The sequence below is a fragment of the Girardinichthys multiradiatus genome, chromosome 2 (genome assembly GCF_021462225.1).
Source record: "Girardinichthys multiradiatus isolate DD_20200921_A chromosome 2, DD_fGirMul_XY1, whole genome shotgun sequence".
Classification (NCBI taxonomy): Eukaryota; Metazoa; Chordata; class Actinopteri; order Cyprinodontiformes; family Goodeidae; genus Girardinichthys; species Girardinichthys multiradiatus.
Genome location: NC_061795.1, coordinates 39222382 through 39247355, shown reverse-complemented (window position 1 = coordinate 39247355; position 24974 = coordinate 39222382). Strand labels below are relative to the sequence as shown.

Below are 24974 nucleotides of genomic sequence, written 5' to 3'. Positions count from 1 at the left end.
CTGTAAGCACTGGAAACTCACAAGATATTCAATAAGGCTGCTCAGCCTTTTTCATTTGCATTATCAATGGCTACCGGCTTGAATCCCATCTTTCAATTAGCATCCTTTGTTAAAGGCTTTATTCTGCTTGTCAGATGTGAGTCATCTCCTGATTCTCCCACAACGTTTCACCAATGTATCCTAAACGTCGGAGGGCCGGGAGCAAGTCTGAGGCGGTAATGAGTTTGTGTGAGAAGACGGGGTCAGGACACAGTGTGTGTGTGTTAATTAATCTGTTCCCGGGTGGGAGGAACTGAAGCGAGATGATGAGATTTAAGAGAGTAAATGGGTGTGCTGCACTCGAGCTGTCCTCCGTTGAGTGAGTGAGCGGGGTTAGAGGCTGGGCAAATGGCCATCACCATAGTAACCAGATAACTTCCCCGGCCTCAAGTCGCTCAGTCAGTCAGTCATGACAAGCAAAGCTTGGGAAGATCAAACAGAAAGAACATGGTGTCCCCAGGCGTCTTCAAATGAGACAGAGGTGGATGGTCACAAATTTAAAACGCAGATGTGTGTGTATGCGTGTGCCTATTTTATGCCTTCTGAAAAACATTTTAAAAATTCCTCATTACATGGCTCTGAGCCTGAATTGTGACTACTCTGACGGCATCAACACCTGCCAGTAATATTGTTAGATCCAAAAACCTGTATTGAGGGAATAGCACCTGTCTTTGCATCCTGCACCACTGTCAGCTCGTCTCAGCGCGCATATATAGGATCTACTTTATTTTTTCCAAGGGACAGTCGTGGAGTCCAGGTGTGTGCCAGATCTGCTGTCTGTGCCCAGGGCTCCTGATGGCTTCCAAGCCCCCGTAGTAATCAGCCCACTCTGCCTGCTGTTGGTGCCTGCCTGCCTCCTCCTCCTCCTCCAGTGGCTCGTTTCAGAAACATCTGGTGGTTTACATGCAGCACACACCACCTGCCAGACGCCTTGCAGGCAGTGGCACCACTTGCACCTCTAGAGTCTGCCCCACTGTAACGACGACATAGGTATCAGCAGGATTTGGGAAGAACTGTGGCTCTGTGCAATCTAGTATATTTTGAAGTTCTACACTGCACATCTACAGATGTAACCTCTGTAAGCAAAAGGTCACCTAAAGTGCTCTGTCATGACTTGGTGTGACAATAGTGAAAAGTGAGTTTTATTTAGAATACAGAACCTTGCAGAAGTATTCCAACTACTTACATTTTGTCAGATTGCAACTATAAATTTCAATGTATAATACTGGGATGTGACAGACCAACAAAGTTCATTATTGTGAACTGGAAGTAAAATGTGCATGGTTTTAAAATGTTTGTTTTTGTACAAAAAATAAAGGAAATCTACCTGAGCTGCCCTTTGGTTCACTTCATTCATCTGTCCATAAACTGTGACCAGCTTCCCTGGATATGCTGAAAAAAGAAGGATCCCAACAGCATGATGCAGACACTGGTATGTTCAGAGTGATGTGTGGTGTTATTTCTCTGCCACACATTTTTTGCATGGACGTTTATTAAAATAGACATTAGATGGACACTATTTAGTATTTAGATGGCTATTGAAAGTGACTTATACCACTGGCTTTTAGGGGAATCACAGTAAAGGGGGCTGAATACAAATGCAAGCCACACTTTTAGATTTTCATTTGTAAAAAATGCTGAAAACTGTTTAGCATTTTCCTTCTACTTCACAATTTTGCACTATTTGAGTCTATTGCATCCCAATAAGACACACTGATGTTTACGGCTGTAACATGACAAAATGTAAAACTTTATTACTTTTACTAAGTACTAAAATGAATGATATTGTAGTAACCAAGTGTGTGTTGCAACCTTTAATAATTACACTGCTTGGAACTTGAATTGTTGTTAAAAAACAATTGTATGCAAATTGCTCTGATTAATAAACATAAAGCAAAACAGTTTTTTCAGCAGTTAATTCAGTTTAATCATAGAAGCACAAGGCATCAACATATCTGTATTGTGTCTTTTTATATCAAATAACATTTATAAAACTATTGTGCAAAACATTGTCCTTTTAATCGTCTTCAAAGGCTCTGCACCAGTGGATAGTCATAGTCCTCTTAAATTAGGAAATATAACAAGTATGCATAATTTAAACAGAAAATTGTAAGCTTACACAATATATGTACATTTTTACACAGACCTGGATTTTAAGTGCCCCTTACTCAGTGATGATGAATAAGGCAGATTTTACAATCAGCAAAGATAACTGATAACAATAAAAAAAAGTGATGAACTTCTGCTGTTTGGCAGATTCTTTTAAGGAGCTTTCCCAGGAATTTGGCTGCTTTAAGGTGTTAAAAATGACTAATCTGAAAAGGAATTTTTAACTCTTGACAAGACAGGACTGTACAAATGTAACAGGAAAACATGCAGTCTACCAGCAGATCAAATCCCCACTTGGGAATTACAAAATGAATACATTGGGTTTTGTAAGTTTCAAGTCAACGCCTTTTCTGTTCTAGTCAAAGGATTCATCGTGTTCTTACACATTTCTGAAGGTTAACGCAGACAGAGGAAGCTGTATATCTTTAAACTACAGTATACTCTGAAGTGAAATAAATGTCTTAAAATACAGAGAAATTAGAAATGTTTGTAGGCCAAACTTAGGTAAACACATTGTGCAAACCTTTTTAACAGTAGCTAATGTTGTCTTCATGTGTTACCCAAAATATTGGAGATTCTCAAAAGTTTTTTGTTTTTAACAGTCATTCTACATATGTAATCCAGTATGTTTAGTGCTACAAGTAATTTAGTGTTTCTCTAGTTCACAAACATATAGCAGATGGTCCTCTGGAGACTTTCCGTGGCTCTTGCTGAGGTGAAGCTTGATGGCGTGCTTAGTGGCGAACTTACGGACACAGAGCTGGCAGCTGAACACAGCTCCATTACTGCTGCAGTCATCAGGGGATTGTGGCAAAAGGAAGGAATCCAGGGGCGCCACCTTCTCAGTCAGAGTGTTTGTCTCCCTTACAGTCTGTTTGGGGGACAGCTTGGCTAGGTCCCTGACTCTGAAGCCCAGGTGGGCTTCCAGGTGGCCCACATATGCTGTTGGGGTCCGGATCTGAGAGGCACAGTCACTACAAAAGAATGTAGGCTGACCAGAGTCAAGGTTCTTGAGGAACTTGGTCCTGCCCGTTCTCCTAAGCTGGTACTTGACATTAGCCAACCAGTGACTGATGGTGGTCATGGAGAGACCTGTGAAGCGAGATATGTGCATTCTTTCTTGTGGGCTGAGGTCATTGATGATATACTTCGCCTCTGAAGTCTGTCTCAGGCTCGAGGCAAACTGGGCCTGCAGCAGAAGGAGGTGCTGCGGGTTCCAGTTGGAGTGACGGCCCTTACGTTTGTGGCCATGCAGAGATGCATCGTCCTCATCGTGTGTAGTTCCTACGACCTCCATTTTATCTGTGGCACGGGACCGTGAAGGAGGCTTTGTTACAGGGTGTGATTGTGTCAGGTTTCTAAGCATGTCTGAGATGTCTGACAAGGCATTCTCATGCAGAGGGCTGCTGGAAGTGTAGGGAGACACCACTGTTAGCTTTGTAGGAGTAACAAGAGAGATAGGGGAGATGGAAGAGCCCGTGGATGACGGTGTTAAGGCGCCTGAGCCCATAGAACCTCCTTTATCATTTTTACTTTTAGTGAGGTCAATCGGCTGGTCATCATTGGGCTGGCAAAAACTATTATCAATGACACTTTCTAGTTTTTTGGTCTGTAATGGGGAAGCAGCCACTGCGGCCTTCTCAGTCACGCTCTGGCTGAGCCTGGAAAGCAGGCTAAGGGGATCTTGATTTGGCAAAGAGGGTTTGGCTGCTTTCCCCAAATGAATGTTCATTACGGACTGAAGAGCACTTAGTGGGTTGACAAAGGGCTGTTCGGGAGGAGTGTGACCAGTGATAATGGCGGTGCTGCATCTCAGTGTAGAAGTAAGGGGAGATTTAACTGCTGAGTCTCTTTTGGGTTCTGTTGCTGGGGATGCCCTGTCACTATGGCTCCCCCTGTCACTGTTGGCTGGAGTAACTTCCCTCCATCCCCTAGGTGAGTCAGCCTCTTCTCCCTTGTGTGATTCTCCAGCCTCACTGCTGCAAGGGGACAGCTGGTTCTCCCTCTTTGGAGACAGCTGTTTTACCCTTTGCTCCACCTTTGCTACCTTCTCTGTCACCTTTTTCACTAAATCTTCCATTGCTTGAAAGTTGTTAATGGGAAAGGGGGAAGAAAGACTTAGTGGTGAGGAAATTAGGGGTTGGTTTTTAGCATAAGAGGACAAAGCCCCATCCCCTCCACTGAACAAGAACTTCATCTGTGAATTCTTTTCCATGTTGCCCTGTTGGAGCTTGAGGGTACTAGGGAACTGGTAGGCTGCATGGATGCTAGGGTAGCCTCCCCAACTTGGATTCCCACTCTGCGCCTTATTGATGGCTGAAGTCACAGTGTTTTCCAGTGATTTTAGGATATCAATCCCTCCTTTAGGGCTCTCCTTTAGATCATCCTCTGTAAGATAACTATACTTGGAAATGTCATATTTTTCTTCTCCCTCACTGTCTTCCTCTTTACCAACAGTGGCCATGACTTGCTTTTCATTTGCACCACTTTCTTGTTTGGTGCACTCCTCCTCAACCTCCTCCTTCTTAATCTCTTTCAGAGGAGGGGAGGTGGCAGGGGTTGTGTTGGTTGGAAGAGGTGGAGGAGAGAAGGTGGAGGGTGCAAGTGGAACAGACTGAACCTTTTGATCAGTAGGAGTGGTAACTCTCCCAGGACTGGGGGAGATTGCCTCTGGAACTGATTTAATTCTCTTACCCACCGAGCTGGACACCCTCAGGTAGTGTCCGGTCACCATCATATGGGTCCTCAGCTCTTGGAGTGTATTATAGGAGCTGCCACACTCCATGCACTTGAGGATCTGGAGTTTATTAGACTCAAATTGCCAAGAATAGCTGGCACCATTCTGGTGGCTGTATCGGTTGTTAGAGTTAGGGTAAGGGGTGGAGGAAGGTTTTTGCGAGGGTTCACTCTGATCTGCTTTTGATTTGGGGGTTCCTTCTCTTGATCTTGATGACGTGAGGTCCAACCCCACAAGTCCTCTTTTCTTAGAGGACATGATTTTGGCTGCCACTGGGGCCATTGGCTCCTTCAGAGGCACTTTCTGGTAGTGTTTGGTCTTAATCATATGGACACTGAGGTCCTGTAGTGATTCAAAGGAATGGCCACAATACATACATTTCAAAACCTTCTGGGCATCCTCTTTTCCTTCCATCTCCAGAAGGGACCTCTTGCGTGGTTTGGACCAGCGTTTTGAACCACTGCCTGTTTTGTCCTGGTTGTCATCCCGGTAGTGGCCTGTATCATTCATGTGAACGGTCAGCTCCACCAACGTGTCATAAGCTGCACTACAGCCCTTACAGCGGAATTTGCTAGCCCCAGTGAAGATTGAGCCAAACAGCTTTGGGTTTTGCCTGTGAAGCTGAACTGTACTAAAGAGGCTTGGCTCAGATGGAGCAGGGTGACGGCTTTGAGGAGGGTGCTGTTGTAGGGTCTTTGCTACTGCAGACTGATGCCAGTCAAAGCTACTGCTGCTGCAGCTACTACTGCTGCTAGTGCTGTTGCTGCGGGCTGGCTTCTCTGTAGAAGCTGAGGACTGTGCCTGAAGTTGTGTGGAATTCAAGCTCAGTGGTGACCACAAAGGGCTGGTCAGGAAACTTGAGTAAATAGCCTTCATTTGTTCTAACGTGTCCATGCCTATCGGAGGTGTTTTGGCATCAGGATTCAAAGAAGCTGGGACAAAGTTGGATTCTGCTTTTCTGGATGGGCTCTCGAAGTCTGAGAGGCGGTCACTGGCTTCACTTACATGTGACTCACTGTCCATCTCTTGTCCTGAGAGCTCTGTGGCCTCAGCTGATTCCTGGTCACATGCCTGCTCCTTGGCAGTCCCTACACTTTGCTCCACAAATTCCTCTTTCATAGGAAGGTCATCATCCTGCGGTACTGATGGCTGTTCTCCTGCTTCGGCTTCCTCCACAGTCTGCTCTGCCAGCTCCTCAGGAGAATAAGCTGCAAGGAGAATGGAGACAAAGGGAGAAGGAATGAGATGAGTTAAATTGCAGGGAGAGTACATGCTATGTTAGAATAACTGGAGAAAAGTTTCCCTGCAATGTGTGCCCGAGGACTCCCAGGGATAAATGAGCCATCTGTGTGGGAGCCTTTAAAGCTGAGCTGAGAAATTACAGTCATCCCATTTCACCTCATCAACCGTTGAGGTGTTATTTTCCTCTAGGCGAGCCTGTATTTATATACTACCCCAGCCACATGGAACTTATGCCTCCCCTCTTTACACTCCTTCTATTGGAGGAAAACAAAAAAGAAATATCTTGGCAAAAACATAATGCACCATTTTATTTATCTCAGGGCACAACAGCTTGAAATGAAAACTAAATCTGAAATTAATGAAGCCCAATCTCACTGTGGCATTCTCCTCTGGGGTAATAAATGAGTTGGATCAACCTCCATCTGTCAGTTAATATGTCTGACGCCTCTTCATCTGCCTTCTCTCTGATTATACAGAAATCCAGACTGAAGCCTGCATGAACGCAGTCAAAAAGCATTTTTCTAAAAAAAAGTTGAAGTGAAATGCATGTCAAAATTTTGTCGAAGAAATTTTGATAGGTTAACTAGACAATCCACTGTGTCAAGTGGACTGAAGTACTTCAGTACAGGTTCTTAAAATAAAATGATGAAGCATTAAATCTAAAAGAGAAAAAAGAAAAATCAGATTCCAAGCAAGCCAGAAGGCATAAGCTGGTTACTTCAAGGCTTTAAAAGTTGATGATATTAAAACCACCACAATTTTCTACTATAGGGTTCATGTGGTTTAAAATGAGATGCCAGAGAAAGCAGTGACCAGAGATTTAAATGGCTGTTTGAAACATAGAGCAAGGCAGCACTGCCTCCCCTCCACTTGCTACTGCACACTGCTGGTCAGCTGGCTGAACAAAGGCTACGGCATTTTCTCTTACTTGCAAGAAACACAAATTTGGCTCTATGGAAATATTTTTTGGTTGTGAAAAGCAGGGACAATCGTGATGTAGAAACTAAAAGTGTTATTAGGTTAGCACTGCCTTAAACCTAGAGTAGGCAAAATATGAGAACCATGACTGTAAGCCAGCCAACTGCATCCATGCAAACAGCCTAATTACTTAACCAGCCAATATCAACTTTATATGTAAGTGTTACTCTAAACACACACAGATTCCTGTGTTTCCCGTGGCGACAAGTCTACGCATCTAACGTCAACTCAGCCACCACTCACCCCCGAGCCCACCGCTCCCTCATTTCCTGACAGCCTCACTCACAAAACCGCTCAAATTGAGGAAAAACAAATAATCTGAAAATAGTGGATGGCCTGTGGACAGGTCTGAGGCTGTTCGGACAATATTGTAAACTAAGACAAATGCTAGAAAAAAAAAACCTGGATATGGACTCAGATGGTTTGATCAGCTACACAGTTGATCTTAAACAGGCACACACACAAACACAAATACACTGTGTAACTAAATCTTTCATGCCCTCACCTCCACCCTCCATACACATATCCAGTCTAAACAAAAATGTCATAGCTGAAATAACTCTCATTTCCAGTGCTAACAGCCAATCTCTAAGCAGCCATGCGGCTGGCGCTGGCCTGATTTGGGCCCTGGGGGCACAGTCAGCAGGCAGCCCCACTGAGAGGCCAGCCTAATGGAGACCTGGCAGGTGCGGCCCACTCTCCGTCCTCCCGGAGATTTGGTTTGTCACTGGGTATCCATTACCTGCCACTCTCCGCTGATAGGCCCCGACAGCCCTGATCAAAAGATGTCGTCGGGCCCCAGTCCGCTTGGCAGTCAGTGGCATGTCGTTTGTAAAAAGGGCCAAGCAGGGTGTAAATAAAATGACATGATCACTTCCCCGGCCCCTCATGTTCTGGACACAATTATGATAATGCGGACGTGGGGAGAAGGGAAAGGAGGGGAGGGGTGGAAGAATGAAGAAGGGGTGAAGAGGTAAATTGCTCACGCTCAGAGAAACATACTAGGAACATATCTCCCTCCAAATAGTGTTCAGCTGCCTCCCTCACTCTCACTTTACTTTTATTTCTTATGTTCATAAAAAGAAAATCCAGGAAGGTTGGGTTTTGCGTTTTCTCACAGGTTTGTTTGTCAGTTTGCATTAATATGGCCTGGCATATTGCTAAACATTTGATTTATTTCATGGAACTAAAGTTGCACAGAGAATCTGGTTTTCGATTGGAATCTGCCAATTTTCAGCTTGTCTGATCCTACAGAAGCACTGTACATCAAACTGCAACAAATATTGCAATATCAGTGAGTGCTATTTCATAATCTCAAAGGACTGCTTGGAATATTTGGAAGTTATTATACCTCAAGTATCACGCATTCACACTGCATATCAATAATACATTTGGCCAGTTGATCAGACTTTAACTAGTCTTAATTCCTAGACCTGATGTGGGTTTTTAGTGACTGAGATGTTAAAGCTCACAGAGAGCAGTGAGGAGAAGTAAATTCAGGTTGATTGTGATCTGTATCATTGCAGCAATTTTCAGCAATAGTATCACATTTATAATGTTCCTGAAATCATGCCAGCCAGTCAGAAACTCAGTTCCAGATCAGTAACTGTGCCACATGTAAGCAGCATCAGGTAAACGGCTTCATGTCGACAACAACACTCTTTGGTGTGGATGTTGTTACTAAGTGAAGAACACTGAAATTTAGCTATTTTCAGTAACAGTGAGGTGGTTAAAAACAAAAGCAGAGGAAGCAAATAGATGTAAAAGGTTATCTAAAAGCAAGCTCTATTTTCTACGAAATGTCTGCAGGCCATTCAAACTGTGAGGATCTACATTTTCCAGGGAATACACACTGAAACTGTTGTTTTACTAAAGCTAACAATGCTAATTGCCAGTGTGAGCTGTTAAAGACAGCTTAAACTATGTTTTTGTTTTAGGATGGGCTGCAAGGTGGGGCAGTTAGTTGCACGGTTGCTCTGCAGTAAGAAGTTCCTGGGTGAGAATACTGGTCTGGGGTCTTTCTGCATAGAGTTTGAATGTTCTCCCCTTGTATGTGTATGTTCTCTCAGGGTACTCCAGCTTCCTCTCACAGTCTAAAATCATGACCGTAGGGTTAATTGGTCTCTAAATTGCCCTTAGGTATGAGTGTATGTTTGCATGGTTGTTTTTCCTGTGTATCTCTGTGTTGTCCTTTAAAGAACTGGTGGCCTGTTTCTCCATAAATCTACAAGGACAAGCATTTATAGACAATGGATTGATGGATATATGGATATATTTGGACTGCTCTCTCACACATGCCATGACACAACCTCTGCTTCTAATATTAAATACATATTCATATGCCATAGCTCTTAAAGATATGTCGGTAAAATTTGGTATCCGCAGGTCATAGCTATACAAAAACTTGAGATTGAAAATTGGTCTAAGGTTTAGTTGTAATTGGGGAATTTCTGAATTGAATTACCATCCCATGTAACCACTTTCCTAAACCACCTTCTCTCCAATTTTCTAGTAGAAAACGTTTTACATTTAATACCAATAGGGCTGCAACTCTATGGGCTATTGAAGTGCAAGCAGCACAGAATGGAGGGAGAGAGAAGTCCAAAAAAGACCAGCAATAAAAATCTTTAGAGTCAAACCGTGCTCCCAGGCAATTTAAAATGCAAAACAAAAACCATTATGTCTGAGCACTATCTGTTAATTTAATCCCCAATGACTGATAATCCATCACACACGGCGACAACCACATCCAATTATTCTCCCTGCCTTGACTGACAACAGAGGTGATTTATCAAGCTAATAAAAGGTGATGGGAATATAGAGGCTCCTTTAGAATAAATTATGAATATTTTGAATACAACAATACTCTTGGTAGCAACCTTAAGTAATATCTAAGCATATGGCACAGGCCGGTTTATGAGTCTTTCTGGTGTTTGTGTCTATGTGTGGGTGTGAGAAAGAGAAAAGGAAAGCAAGAATGTGTGGCGGGTTCTTGTAAGGATAAACTGAGCTGATGCCATAGTGGTGGTGGAAAGGGGGGCAAGAATCATTAGTTTCCTTGAATGATTCCGTTGGGATGGGGTTGGATAAGAATGGTAGGAGGTGCACTTTCACACAATCAGCATCGCTGTTGCACCTCACAGAAAAAGAAAAGGGGAAAACAAATTCACAGAAAACAAAAGCTGCAGAAAAAATGAAAGACTTGTGTATGGAGGCACACAGTTCAACCCCAAATACATGGCAAGTAATTATAAATAATCCCCCCCCATACACATTCACACAAACTGACTCAAACATGCACGTAGATGCATGTGATGAGGAAAGACAGTGACATCTTGGCATGCAGGAAGCATTCCTGTGGAGTATCATTTTCATAAACATAAGGGCTGCAGACGAGGAGGGAGAGATCATCTGATAGAAATACTGCAGTGCTGCTCTGACGACCAGGAACAACAGAGAGGGCAGGGTGTGTGTGTGTGTGTGTATGTGGGGGTGGGGGGTGGGGGGGGGTGGGTAATTAGGCAGCAGGAAGGTGCTGTGGCTGTCTCTGACACAGAGGCTTTCAATGTCTGTATCCTTCTCTCTGTCAATGTGTTATTTCTCTTCAAGTGCCGCTGAAGGTCTTAAACTCTGTTATTGCTGTATCCTAAACAGGCCCTCATGTGAATAAAGAAAACCCCACATGACCTCCTGCAGAACAAATCTGCTCGCTTCTGATGTATCTTACCACCATCAGAAAAAACAAACAAAAAATACCAATCTAAACACACATCTGCAAACTTTAAACTTTGTAAAAATAGTCTGAATAATCTCTTTATCGCACCACGTCTTGATGACCAAGAGGAATGTTCCACAGCTGGGGAAACAGTTTGGGGAGGCAGATCACACCCAACAGAAGCAGGGTAAACAGGATGTGTCATTAGAAACTGTACCTGCATCTGACCCTCGTAGCTAAATGATTGCTTGGTCAAAAACACAACCTTGCCAGAGGCAACATGAATTAAAAAAAGGGCTGTCCTTCAGCGGTCATCATGGATATAATCTTTCATTTTTATTGCTTTTTTTCACTGAAGAACAGGGGCCGGTTTGAAAAACATATTTATCTGGAAAAATATTCTTCAAATAGCTTTAACTAACTAGCTAAAAACAGCATGTGTTACAAATATACTGATGATTTCTTGTTTTTTTTTTTAGATCCAATGATACTTTTGATTCCTTGAGATGCACAGAGAAATCAGCTAGATGGCAGAATGAGTTGGACTCAAAGCGGATGTCCGCAGAACACTTCCATGCAAAGCTCTATTTATCGACCATAAAAAATAAACTTAGTGGGAAAAAACCTTCACATTTAATTGTTTTATATGTGACACCGAACTGATAAGGATTGTGCTCTCTGCGCTGGACTGACAGGTGTGCAGTGGGTGCCCTGGTGGAGAACAAACTCGGCTAGGCACCCAAGTGGCTCATCAAAATTGCTACTATCCATTTGGAAATATTCAAAGTGTTTCTCGCTGTCCATCGTCTTCATGTCCTTCACCAGTGTATTGTATCCCCCCTTTTCATCCCTAATCATCCCTAGTTCTTTTGTTTTCCAAAGCTACAAGCAAAATGTAGGAATTCGACACAGGAATATGGTGATAGTGTGCGCAGAGTATGCCTGACTGTGAGAGCCTTTAATCGGCCCTGACGATGACTACCCCCAAAAATGTGATACTTTGCAACACCTAAGCATTAACCACGTCACGATAATGCTATTCAATGTGGACGTGATTACTGTGTGAAACGGACAGCAGAATTTTAATGAATATATAACTTGATGTTTCTGTACAGTAATTCCAGTTGGTTAATTATTATACCTGTATTTTTCAAAAGTGTATGTTTCTGGAATTTAGACAGAGTATTCGGAGTAGTCCACTCTTTTAGCTTAGTGTAAAAGAGCGATAGCAACAATAAAACCAAACACCTAACAAGAAAAAAAACACATTTTGGATGATGTGATGTTATTTTAAGAGGGATATTTTTTATTATTACTGGGTATCAAAAGAAAAGAAGGAACAAACATATTTTGGGATATATGTTCATATGTTGGTCAATATTTTTAGAAGACTAACACTCTGAAAGAAATGACTAAAACTATAACAGCATGACATGTCTGTCTTGACATGCATACAATATTTGAGCTGGACATTGACTGCCTTGAACCAACACAGCTCCTCAGTGAGGGGCCCTTACTGACAGGAAACAGCTTAGGAACATTACAGGACAGGAAGCCACCTCAGTATCAATCAAATAGAAAAAAGGAAAAAAGAAATCTGCTTTGTAGTTTCTCTCAAGTTTTTCAGCTGTCTAAAGCTTTCTGAATAGATTAGAAAACTTTTGTCCAAAACAGCCCCATTAAGTCAAAATAGCAGCAGATCAGTAACATACCTAAAATGCCTTTCCCTTGTACACATGTGTCAAAGTAACACACTCAATCAAACTTAGGTCTCTCCTTCTTTTTCCTTTTATCCCTTCAAGCTGGCTTAAAGTCCCACGAGAAAAACTATAACAGGTGATCTTTGGCCACTTTAAGAATTAATACGTTCTGACATAAGTCGCGTTTTTAGAGATGACCAGGAGAAATCTAAACTTTCTAACTTTATAGGTTCTTAATTCATAACTCTGCTACAACATTTGGCATTTTCATGCAGTGTGCTTCCAGGCAATGGTGGATGTCTTTGTCAGGTTTTATTTGTGTGCATTCCCTACCCCCTGATGGCAGTGTGAATACATTGTGTCCGCCAATTGTAGTGCAGGATGTGTGATATGGGAGATGGGAAAAACAGAGAGATCATTCTGGCCCCAGGCAAAGCTTAGGGCTGAACCTTGTCAGTGAGCATAGTGAGAGGAGAGAGAGTGAACAAGCGAATGGATTGAACCCTCAGCTGGTTGTTGCGTTATGGCTGGACCTCAAAGCTGCCAGCTGCACACACAGACCCCTACGACCTGAAAATGTATCCAGTTTATCTGACAGGAGACAAGTCACAAACACATAAAGGCCTCCTCGTACTTAATCCAACTCAGAGGAGAACGAGGTCACGAAACGCATCGGGTCTCAGTTTAAAGTAGCCACAATAAGTGATAAAACATTATGGAAACAAATCAGAAAATCTGCACAACCTTCTTACACAGGTGCACATCCAAGGCCACAAATAAGGACTATAAGAGAAAGCAATGCTTCAGTCAAAACTTGCTGTAAGAGTCAATCTTCCTTTGACAAAAATTTATTTTCTCCTCGTTTTTGTGCACTTTTCACCAGCATGTCTCAGTCAAAGCTCCGTGAGGTTTCTAGCTAGTCTGAATTTCTATTTTCTTTTTATTAGGTAACTTATTAGAAACATTAGGAACAAAACATTTCTGGTATGAATGAGAATGAGATACAGATTCAGATAAATCTTAACCATTTGTTTTTAAATGCAAGGTAGAGATTTAACAAACTCTCTTTCATTCACATCCATAATCATTGTAGAATAATTCAGTCCAGGTTTGATCATTTTACATATTGCACATATTTACACTTGTCTCAATCTAAGGTGGTCTTAATGCCAAGAAGGCATTGAAATTGCTATTTTTTTTTGCTTAAACAAAAATAATAAAGGCTATATAAATCACAAATTATGTTATAAAGAATCTCTGTTCAATGTAGAAAATCCAGTTGAAAGATTTTGAAATTTTGAAACACCCCTTTAGTTAAGCACCAATCAGACACCAACATATGCATCACCAGCCAATCACTGTGTACAGCACAGTGGGCATGTGTTTACATTGACTGGCCATGCAAAAAAGCAGTCCAAAACATGTTTGGGTATCAAGTGACGGGTAACTACTTTTTCTTTTTTTGTCTCATGGCACCCCCTAAGCCATGCCACCCTAGGTGAAAACCCATGCCACCCTTATATGTAACCGCCACTAATCAATAGGTCACCAGGCTGTGTAAAATAAGCAAAAAATTAAGAAGAAAGCTGAAAGAAACACAAAACTAAGAGAAAAAACAGGTAAGCTGAGATGAGTACCCCAGTACCTGCATGCATAAATGTTTGTAGATTATTATTATTATATGCTTGTTTTAGATTCCTGCCTTGGGCAGCTGATTCAGAGTGCAACCTAAAGCTGGAAGCAAATAATAGCAGTAAAAACTGAAGGAAATTGTAAAGCATTATTGTAAATAACCTAAAAATTCCAATTGGCTTGCTTGAATGTTTCCTTATAGTGGAAATTACACTGCAAGACTGTATGCAATAAAAAAAAGCTGTGGGAAAAGTAAAGCCTGTGGGTGTGTTCCATCAGCGTTGGTAATGTTTAGCTTGTTTTGCCACCAACATTGTTTAATCGTTTAAACTAGGCCTGTTTAAAACCGGCCCCGATCTGCTCTTGCCTGTGACCTAAGCTGAGAGCAGGAAGCCGTAAAACTGTCCAAAGACAAAACTGTTACAAGACCAACAGGAATCAGACTCACATTACTGTTGTTCTGATTTAACTTGACAAGAAAAAAATATTCTTCTTCTTTCTTCCTGCCAGCCTTTCGTTAAAGTGTATTTAGAGCCATTAGAAAGAGAGACTTGCTCAATAACATAACATCTCAGCTATTTGTTTAAAAGAACAAAACAAGAACAATATCAAAAGAGCCTTTCATAAGCAAATCAAAACTTTAAGTAAAAAAAAAAATGTCCAGGCTTTTAAAAACAACAATACAGGGGTAAAAGCTCGATAACAAATGATGGTAATGCAGGTCTAGAGTTAAGGAGTTCCAAATCCTACAACGTTAGAGCGAAGTCCGGCTTTAGAGACAGCCTACAGTATATTGGCTTCTTCTGTTAAAAAGCTGCATGTGAAACGAGCGCTACGTTCAAAGCTGAAACTTGGGCCAGAAAAAGTTAGGCAGAGGAGAGAATAAACTTGGGTTGAGGAGCCGGACAAACTAAATCCCTCCTACAACACACAGCTGCTGCCATGATCGCCTAGCAACGAGGAGGTGATGGACGCGGCCTGAAGATGGATGGTCACCATAAATCACTGTAGTGTGTGGGAGAAGGACAATGTAGGAGGCAGAGAGAAGGGAACGAGGAGAGGACAAAAAACAAAACATTCTTTTTCTTCACTCCTCTTTCAGAACAGCAGAGCTAACCTTGCCTTGACCTCTCACTGTACTTTCAATCAAATATTTTTGGGAATCAGATGGATTTGGGGACTTTCCTCAGTAAAACTACATGACAACTTACATATAATTATTTATGTTGTCTCCAATGGATCTTTTTAAAACATATTACAAATCTGCACACATATCATTTGTCTCTCCACCAGACTCCACAGTGGATGGACCAGTTACCAGGATCAAGGAATCCCGAGGAAAAAAAACAAAAAAACTTTGATTCATAGTTACTAAAAAAAAAATACTATTCCAGTTGTTTAAAATCATTTTATCGAAATGCCAAAGTGAGGAGAATTTTCTGTTGCTCTAAAGAGTATAGAGTAATGGTTAGGGACCTGTTGCTGTGCACTGTGGGCTGAAAAGAAAATCTTTTAAAAGCACAATGTAATTAAATTTTTATAATCTTAAGTCGCATTAGTTTTAGTCTAGTTTTTGCAGAGTTTATCAATAGGCTATAGATGTCAAGGCTAAAATTGGTTTACGGTCTAAAAGTGATTTTCAGCTTGTTTTTACATGTTTATTAGAGGTGTAAAGATAGATTTGTTTTAACCAAGACTAGGCTGGGCTCAAACTCTAAACCTCTTAATTAATAACACAACATCTCAACTCATAGACTTGCACATCAGCACACTTAATGATGTGCAAATAATAGGTTAATCTAGGAATTTGTACCATGCACACTGGTATTATTGCTGTCATATCCCAACATCACATGGTCCAAAAAGTGAAGTTAATTCATTTGAGTTTCGGTTTATGCTTTGCATTATTCACAGACTTCTTTGTGGACTTTACAAATTTTTATTCCAAGTCTAGGTTTAGAACACTTTGGTCCAAACCTAGATCAAATACAAAGGTCTAAACCAGTCTACAGACTTAACATTGACTCCAGTCTAAATGAGGTCTATGTGTCACCTCAAGACTGAAAAAATACCTAGTGCTCTTTGAGACTGTAATAATCATTTTAGCAACAATAGAAATAATTGTTGCTTATAATACCGTGAGAATCCCATACCAGCCAATGCCAGATTCAACCAACTTTTAAAAGATGATAATAATGACCGCCTATATCTTTTATAAAGCAACCCTTCAGGCAAAGCAATCTGGGTAGTGTAGTTGCGGGATAAACATCCCTGGGCTATCTGATTATGGCTTACTGCTGCAGCACTGGTGTCTAGTAACACTCAGAGAGCGCTCACCCATCCATCACACAGTGAGTGTCTGTCTCAGGCTTTCCACCCTGCTTCTTCTCTTCCTGGCTCTCCAGTTACAGCCACGGCCGGCCTAAATAATATTCTTCATGATAAATGGAGCTATAAGCCTGGTATCCATCATTAATCTGATTTTTAAAGAAGCATCCATCTTGGAGAGAGCCTGTTAGGGCCACGGGAGAGCAGAGCGGCTCGGGTTCATTTAAAGGCCAGGCTGCTGCATGAGTGATACCTGTCAGCCCTGTTCATCAGGAAGCAGCGCACACACATTAAACATTGACGCCATATGGCCCCATTTGCACGCAAGCACACACACGTCTACAGTAACTCTGTGTGTGTGTGTTTTTTGTGCATACATCATGAGTAAACAACGCTTGCACATTTGTCGGACTTGTACACGGACAAAGCATATTTCTCCCCTTCATTCAGACATCTTGCGACGCGTCATGGAAGAACATTTTGTCACTCATCAAGACGTGGCTCAGTGTAACTCAATCCTTCCTGTCATCTCAAAAAAATCTCCCCTCCCAAACACTCCTCCTCAAGGGTTTCAGGAAAACTCACTCTTCCCTGGAAAATCACTCACACGCACACAAACAAAAGTTTATCTCTTGCTCCTCCAACTCTGCATCTAGCTCTTCATTCCTCAACTTTTTAGTTTTGTTTTTGGTTTCTCTCAGTCCAATCTCTGTCTTGTTTTTCCTCTCTTCCCTCTGTCTTCTCTTCCTCTCTGCCCCCTACCCACCTCCCGTCTGTGTGTATCTGGTAAAGCCTGTTTGATAAATGACACACGTCACCGTGTCAGAAGCGAAGGGTGGGTCAGTGATAAATGACTCTGTTGAAAAGGAAATCGGCTCTCTGGTATGGCCGGCCTATTCTCCTCATGGATTGGGTTTCAGGACCCCTGAAGAACAGAGCAGATCAGGTTCCCCGAAAAAGAGCACACATCCCACCAGGCTCTGACGCTCTCTCACTTCTTAGAGGAAAAAGGTGGGTGGGGGGTTGGTGGGGCTGTGGGGATCCAGCCTGTCCCAATTGTCGCCACAGTGCAGCTGCATCCATCACAAGAGCGGTGGGACTATTTTTACAAAGCCTCCGAGTCGGTGCCAAGACAGCAGTCTCTGCTGAAAACTTCAGCTGAAAGCACACTGAAAGCTGAAAGGGAAGAGCGAATGGCTAACAGTTTTCTATTTGTGACACTACTACACTACTTACACTCCTCTCTGAGAGCCCAACCCTATGGCTTGACATCTGCCAAGTGTGTGTTAAAAGGGAGAGAAGGCCCATTTCAGCACCCCCACTCCACCCCCCAACCATCATCCCCAGCACCACTACCTCCTCCCCCCTCATGCCCTTCTTTTTTCTCCAAAAGTCTATGTTTCAGTCACTTGCTGGCAGGGTGGCACTGTTATCATTGCACAGGCAGGATTTATGTAGTAGAGGCCCACGGTTAAAAACAAAAAAAGGCGTCTGTCAATACCTGTGGGAAACACTCCGTCAGGCGTCCTCATCCTTTCACTGGTGCTCCCAGCCTCATTAGGTATGCACTTATCAGACACATAGATCACAGACGTGACTCAACTTCAATGCAATCCGGCTGCAGGACTTTCATTAGCAACAAGGCCTGCAAGGCCAAACCATTTGCCTTGCTCTAACACCTGCAAACAAGTGGAGGCGAATTGTTTTTGGAGCTCTCAGACAATACTGGTGCACATGTCAACCAGTAATTATGTCCAAACTGGTGCTCCCCTGCTACTTCCATAAGGATATGCTTTTCACACATAAACAGCAAGGCAGACACACTTCTTTTCACCAGCTTTTTGACCCAGTCACAACATGTGGGCATGCATCTGTAACACAGACTGTAAAGGCTTGCATCATTACTAAAGCCAGCTTTGACTGGTCTGGTTGTCAGTTTCAGGGTATACTGAAATTAGTTAATGTTCCAAAATGGCAAAAAAATTCTGCCAATCGGTTTCTGAGGTTTGAGATGACAGAGAAAGTGAAGAGGAGACAAGAGTTTTATTCATCCATTTGGAGCATAGAGTAATGCAGGGTTGTCTCTCTCACACCTGTTGCTGTGCACTGCCAGTCAGCTGAGAGAAGGCTCTTTCTTAGATAGAAGACAAATTTAGCTATTATGTATACATTTTTCCAGCTGTGGAAAAACAGAATCATGGTGTGCAAATTAAGGGAGCACCTCCCAGCACTCTTCAAAAAGTCAGTGCCGTTTTAACATTACAGCTGGTAAGATATGAGCGGAATATCTATTAAGGTAGATGGATCATCCAATTAACAGGAAAACACCAGCTTGTTAGACTTGTTTTATTCTACAAAGAGCCTGAAAGGAAGCATCATCAGAACAACAAGCACTATGACTACTACTAACTTCGGTGGGAGTTTATTCCATGTGGTTGTTTAAGCCTATAACATTATTGCAACTGTAAAAATTAATGTTATATTATCGTAGCAGCAGCATGAATAATGGTAACTTTTCTGCCTTTGAATAAAAACAACAAAACATACATACACTAAATCACATACAATTTATATTCATTTTTTGTGCAGATACTGTACTGTGAAATAGAGGTTACTGCATAATTTAGTGTTATCAGGGAAAAAGAATGAGGACATCAATTGCTGATGTTTGCAAACCCTACTTTTTCTCTTTAAAAAAATCATCACTTTAATGGTTATTGCACAAAAAACCAAGAATGTATCAGGATAAAATTTTAATTCCACATTGCAAATCCCTCCCATAAAATTTTTGTATTTTTCACAAGGATATCATACTGTAAAAATCTCATAAGGACACCATGCCTGGTGTCAACACTGCATATCAGGCTGTTACAATTTTCTAAGCATGCATGTGCTGTTCTTATGTTGCACTGGTGATGTGCGAAGGCAAACAGATGGAGTGATAGAACACTTAAGACCTGCAGGTTTCAAGGATTATGGCCAGACTCCAACAAATACACTACAGTTATCATTCCTTTCATGGGTAGAACCAAATCACGCACGCATACAGACCCGATGAATTGAGTGTAGGTGCCAATTTAGATGCACACTCACATCGACAAAAATAAGGGACGGTGCCAATCTGTCAGCTGTATTCCTGACCCTGGAGAAAAAGGAAACTGTCGTTTATCAGAAAGGTTCAAAATAACTGAAACATAGTATTTCAAGCTTCGGATAAAAATAGACAGGATGGACTGCGATCTCTGTGATGACCTTAGAGAGCAGTAACACATTTAGTAAAAAAAAAAAAAAATAGCAACAGAAACGCTGTAGACAAGTTATAATGCAGGGCTAATTGTAACAGACCTTTCACGTAATTGAGACATTGTTTAAAGCATATCTGCAAATTGCCTGACAGTTCCCACCTAAATTCACAGTAAGCTGAAGAAAACAGTGTTGGAGAAACGATATAGATTTGTTTTTTTCCGGTATGGTAGGTTCTTATCACAAACAAGTCAACTTTAAACAACAGTGTCAATAATCTAGCCGTAACTATGAATGGCTCAGTTAACAGTAGCAAGAACTTAAAAAGTTATGGTATTAAAATTGCTAAAATCTACCGTTGTACTGTTCCTACAGTTTAAAGTCATTTTAATGTGATGAAGGAGAGAGTTCAAGAGTGGCAGCAGTTTTTTTAATTTGAAGCGTAGAGTAAAGTAATGTTGTGCCTCCCCACCTGTTGCTGGGCACTGGCAGTCAGCTGGCTGGAAAAAGGATCCTATGCCTTTCCCTTGCCTTCAAGATGGATTTATTCACCGTTTGAAAATATTTATAGCGACAGAAAGAAAACCAAACATTACTCTTAAGGCAACTCTGTTAAAATCACAATTAACTCTATGAGCAGCCTCACTAATTTACCAGCTAATATTAGTGTCACACTTATGTTACTATACAGAACAGAAAACATTAATACTGAATTTAAGTTTTTTGTATTAAAACAACAACAGAAACATTTTATATATTACGGTGGCATTTTCATACTGTGAGAATCTCATCCCGGCCCATGGCTATTTCAGGCTATTTTACGTGTTCAGTTAAGTTAACCGAAAGTAAATTAATATATGATGGAATAATTCGTATGAATTGTACTCTAAGAATAAAATAATAAATATAAAACAATACATAAATGTATATAAATAAAAATGTTAAAAAAAGGAATGACATTCGATGTTTTGATCAAAAATTAGCATAGTACAAATGAGATCACACACATAGATGAAAAACGAAAGGATCAATAGAAATGTGTTGTTAATACCAATCGTCAACCAATTCTAAAAATGTAAAAAGAGGGGAGGTGATTAGGAGTAAAGAGCCTCAAACAGTGTCCATCTATAGTCTGCTGATAGATTTGTATTTGCAGATGTTCCAGTCAATCAGCCACGGATTGGAATGAACCAATTTTCCCTTGAGTGACTCTGATCAGTGATTGACAGGTCAAACCCTGAAAAGCTCAGCATTGTCCCCTGTATTCATTAAATGCAACAAAACTAAGACATTCCACCATTTGTGGTCTATAGTCACGTCAAGCAGTGGTAGGTTCATGTGCATTAATTATTTTGGATAATCTTATAATTCCTTCATTTTCTATTGGGTTCAAAACTGTGATCAAAAAATCTGCAGCACATTTTTCATTTTTTTATGTTACAGTTTGTATGAAAAACAATCTGAAGAAAACTGAAGATCATTGCATCTCAAATTGAAATAAATAAATTACATTTAGACCGTGTATATTAGCAAGCATTCCAACTAATCTTCAGTCTGTCACAACTTACCCCACCTATGGGGTATAGATTAACATTTAGCTTCGTCTATTTTGAGCAATGTTGCAAAAAAACAGCAGGCAAATACTCAAATAACTGAAGTGCTCCTTTGTAGCACACATGTTAAAGATGTTGAAAAATATTTGAACAACGTTCTTTCATTATAAAGTTAAAAATCTAAAAGTTTTAGGTTGTACCCCACTCTTCTCTACCTCCTGGACTATTTAGTGTAATAGCCGTGTCTTTGCCCATTCGTTCTAAAGCTGTTGCTGACTTCCTGTTAAGGCAACGGCGTATACTTCAGCTGCTTCAATAGCTTCAGGCCTTGAACTAGAGGTAAAGCTAATCACCAGCCACAAAAGGAAGGAGGTCTGCGTTTCCACAGTTAGGAAAACTCTCCCTCTTCCATGTTTTCTCTGCTGTTTATGTGGCCAGCCGCCCTTGGTTGTTAAGAACACTCAGACCTGACCCAGGTACGCAGGCCCATTTGTCACCTGCAGCAGAAAATTGAGTTACAGCACAACCAAAGGCGAGCAGCTCTGTGTAATATCAAGTTGATTACATCAAAGTGGTGGCAAACCTCATTGGGCCAGGCACCCCGAGCTTGTCATCTCCAATCACAGGGCCTGTCAGGACTCCATCAGCCTCACGGCTAATTGGACCAACGCTAATGAAGCAGGCAAAACAAGTTTTCTACTGTGGAGGGAGAAGCCCTCTCAGACTGGAAAGAAAAAGAGGGAGAAGCTGTGTGTTTGCGTGCATGTCTGTGTGTTTGAGAGACAATAAGAGAGCAAAGCTGGATGTGTGTGTGTGTATATATGTTGTTGGGGCGTGTGTAGATTTTTCATGCAAGTCTCAAGGTTGCAGTGGGCTGACTCTCCCCCTAAGTCCCTAATCAAGGCCCATCATCTGTCATCCTTTTCTTTGCTCTCTCTATCACCATGCTCTGTGCTGCAATCAATTCATCATCACCCTTTGTGTGCCACTGAACAGTTGACAACTTTATAACTTGCAGCTGCACGGGCTGACTGACAGGGGTGGAAGGGGAGCATGAAAAAATGAAGAAATGAATAGATGAATGAATGAACAAAGAAGCGTGGTTGCAGGGAGAAAAAGTTGTTTTCTAAAAACACAAAACGATCTATATTACAGCCTTTTATTCTCTTTCGTCAACAGAGAAACAGCAGTGTGGAGGGGAGGAGAGAGTGGAGAGCAGAGGAGGACATGAAGAAGAAGAAAAAAACATCCTTCTCACTGATCTGAAATCAGAAAGCTTTCAGTCATTCTTTATGTGCTCCCCACGGCCACTCTGAGCCAGTGAGCATGTACATTAGGGCTGGGGCATTTTGATGAAATAAAAGCCCAGGCCAGCTTATGGCTAAACAGAATGGGAGCACTCACTCAGCCTGTCTCTGATTGACCATTAAAGCCATTGATGAATGGGCCTGTCAGGGGAGAGACAATTAAATCAAACATGAAACAAAGCCGTTGTGACGGTCCAGTCTGACAGAGCAAACCCATTCCTCCCCTCCATTACATAGCACACGGCTCCTTTTACAACCCCTAACCCACTCCTCCTGCCTCCCCTGCCCACTGTATGCCTGTTACTGTGAGTGCGTGTTCAAAGTGAACAAGTGAGTGTGATGTGCTCTTTTTGGAAGTGTGTGTATGATTTCTTACTGTGAGACCACTTTGCTCTCTCCTTTTCTTTCACTTTTCATGAGTCACTTCACCACCAGCGATACAAACTGAGCATGCTTGTATTTCTTACATTGTTAGGACCTTTTCTGTTAAAATAACCTAACTTCTCAGGACTAGTTACCATATGGGAGACAAAGCCCTAAATAGAGTCCTGATGCCGTGGCCCATCATTTATAAGGTTCAAGTGTGAATTGTGTTCAAGAATAGTGCTATAGTTAGGCACAAATGTCATAGCTCAAATAACCGGAATTCAATAGAAAGACCAAATAAGGACAATAAATAGAAACTAGTGTGCGTGCGTGTGTCAGAGAGGGTAAAAAGTACACAGGTCCTTTCAAAGTGGTTAAAACGTGACGTCAAGGGGCAGCAGCACATGGAGGGAAGTGATTTTCTGATGCAAATCGGGAAGGATCAGATCAAAGCCGCATGACAGCCAATCAATCAACCGTCAAATCAGACATGGCAACTGTCGATTATAGCTCCTTCCAGCCCACGAAACTCCCATTGTCCGCACTCAGATTGTTTATCTATTCCCAAAATGAGAAAGAAAAAAAAAAAACCCTCAGAGGTAGATTTTTTCCATCTCCTCTCACTGTGTGAAAGAAGTTATGCGCTTGGACCAAAATGCGCACAAAGCCCCATGATCCGCTTGATGTGACGCCTCAGGCAATCAGTATCAAAATACACTCTTACTGAATTTAAATGAACGACTTGAGTTGTAAATAGAGGGCGAAACTTTCCGGCAGCAGACCCATTCGAGTTGCAGCCCAGAAACGCATTACGTTATATTCAAACTGTTTATCCGCTTTGAGAAAAATGTCGGGGACAGCCTATTTGAGCTCTCACAACAGTGACCAAAAGTGCCAAAGCGCACCGTCAGACAGACCAAAAGCCATAAAGTGTAAACGGAAATGCAGTGACTGGAAAGTGAGCCTGGCAAAACATGCGTAAACCTGATGTGACGGTTTTATAGTTGGATCCACATACCTGCTGCGCGCTTCGGCGCTTCTTGTTTCCTCCGTGGCATTTTCTGCGCGACGATTTCCGTCAAAAGTCTTCTTTTTCTCTTTCCTGCTCTTACTCTGTCATACAGTTACCTCCTCGCCGTATCCGGGAAGATCCAACTCTACTAAGGAAAAGATTTACGCCTTCGTGTTGTAGACTGCACAACATCGGAGAGTCCGACAGGAAGGGAAACTAAAAATCATCGCCGCCAGTAGGAAGGGAACGAAAGACGAGAGGGGGATAAATAAACCTGGAAACGGATCATAGATGTTTGTTGTTGGTATTGTTGTGATTATTCGGAGCGATCGCGTTGAGAATGTCAGCGGTGATAGCCAGCGTCCACCTCGGCTGCCTGGTCTGGCAACAGGCAAAGTTGAGGGATAAGAGAGATGGACGCGTCACTCACAGCAGGAGAACGGGCAAACCCACCGCTCCGTTAACTCTTTCCTTCTCAGAGAGGGGCGGACACCTCACACAGGCGTCCAGCTACCTCTGCGACCAGGAGCTCGGAAACAGTTTAGTATCACACACGAGAGAACGAAAACAAAGCAAAAACACCAACTATCTAAATACTTTTTTAAATTGTGCATGGATTTAGTAAAATACAGTTATAGGTTACCTTTGTTAGGTTTTGTTCTTAACTTATCATGGCATGCAGGAATGCTTTAGATTTTAGTAAATCTGAAATATTGTTATAAAAACGTTTAATGCGCATTAAAATCTCATTTAATATTTTTGCGTTCTAATATTTACGCAGTAGATGAGGCGTTTCTTCTTGTGCCATAAAATATAAACCACAGATTTATAGTTTTATTTATATTCAATACGTGATACGTATAAAATAAGAGCTTTAATTGGGGAGAATGGATTCTTATAAAATCATTGAAGATGTTGTAGCCAGTTATTTTTTTTTAAAACCTTCAACTTATTGGCTTCAACATTTGGCTTCTAACACTTTTTAAGGGACCCATAGGTTTAGGCAATGGACT

General features: G+C 41.7%; 1 protein-coding gene across 1 annotated transcript; it reads right to left on the bottom strand.

Moving 5' to 3' along the window:
• Window positions 1–1941: 1941 nt before the first annotated feature.
• Window positions 1942–24341, bottom strand: tshz3a (teashirt zinc finger homeobox 3a). The gene is made up of 2 exons (XM_047354085.1): window positions 23968–24341; window positions 1942–6093 (listed from the first exon to the last, which is right to left on the bottom strand). Exons 1-2 carry the CDS (start codon window positions 24005–24007, stop codon window positions 2795–2797), a joined length of 3339 nt encoding a protein of 1112 aa, XP_047210041.1. The 5' UTR covers window positions 24008–24341; the 3' UTR covers window positions 1942–2794.
• Window positions 24342–24974: the final 633 nt, after the last annotated feature.

Coding starts and splice junctions, on each gene's coding strand:
- tshz3a (XM_047354085.1), bottom strand. CDS start 24,007: ATGCCACGGAGGAAACAAGAAGCGCCGAAGCGCGCAGCAG. Junction 6,094..23,967: donor AGCGCCGAAGCGCGCAGCAG/GTATGTGGATCC, acceptor TTCTCCTTGCAG/CTTATTCTCCTGAGGAGCTG.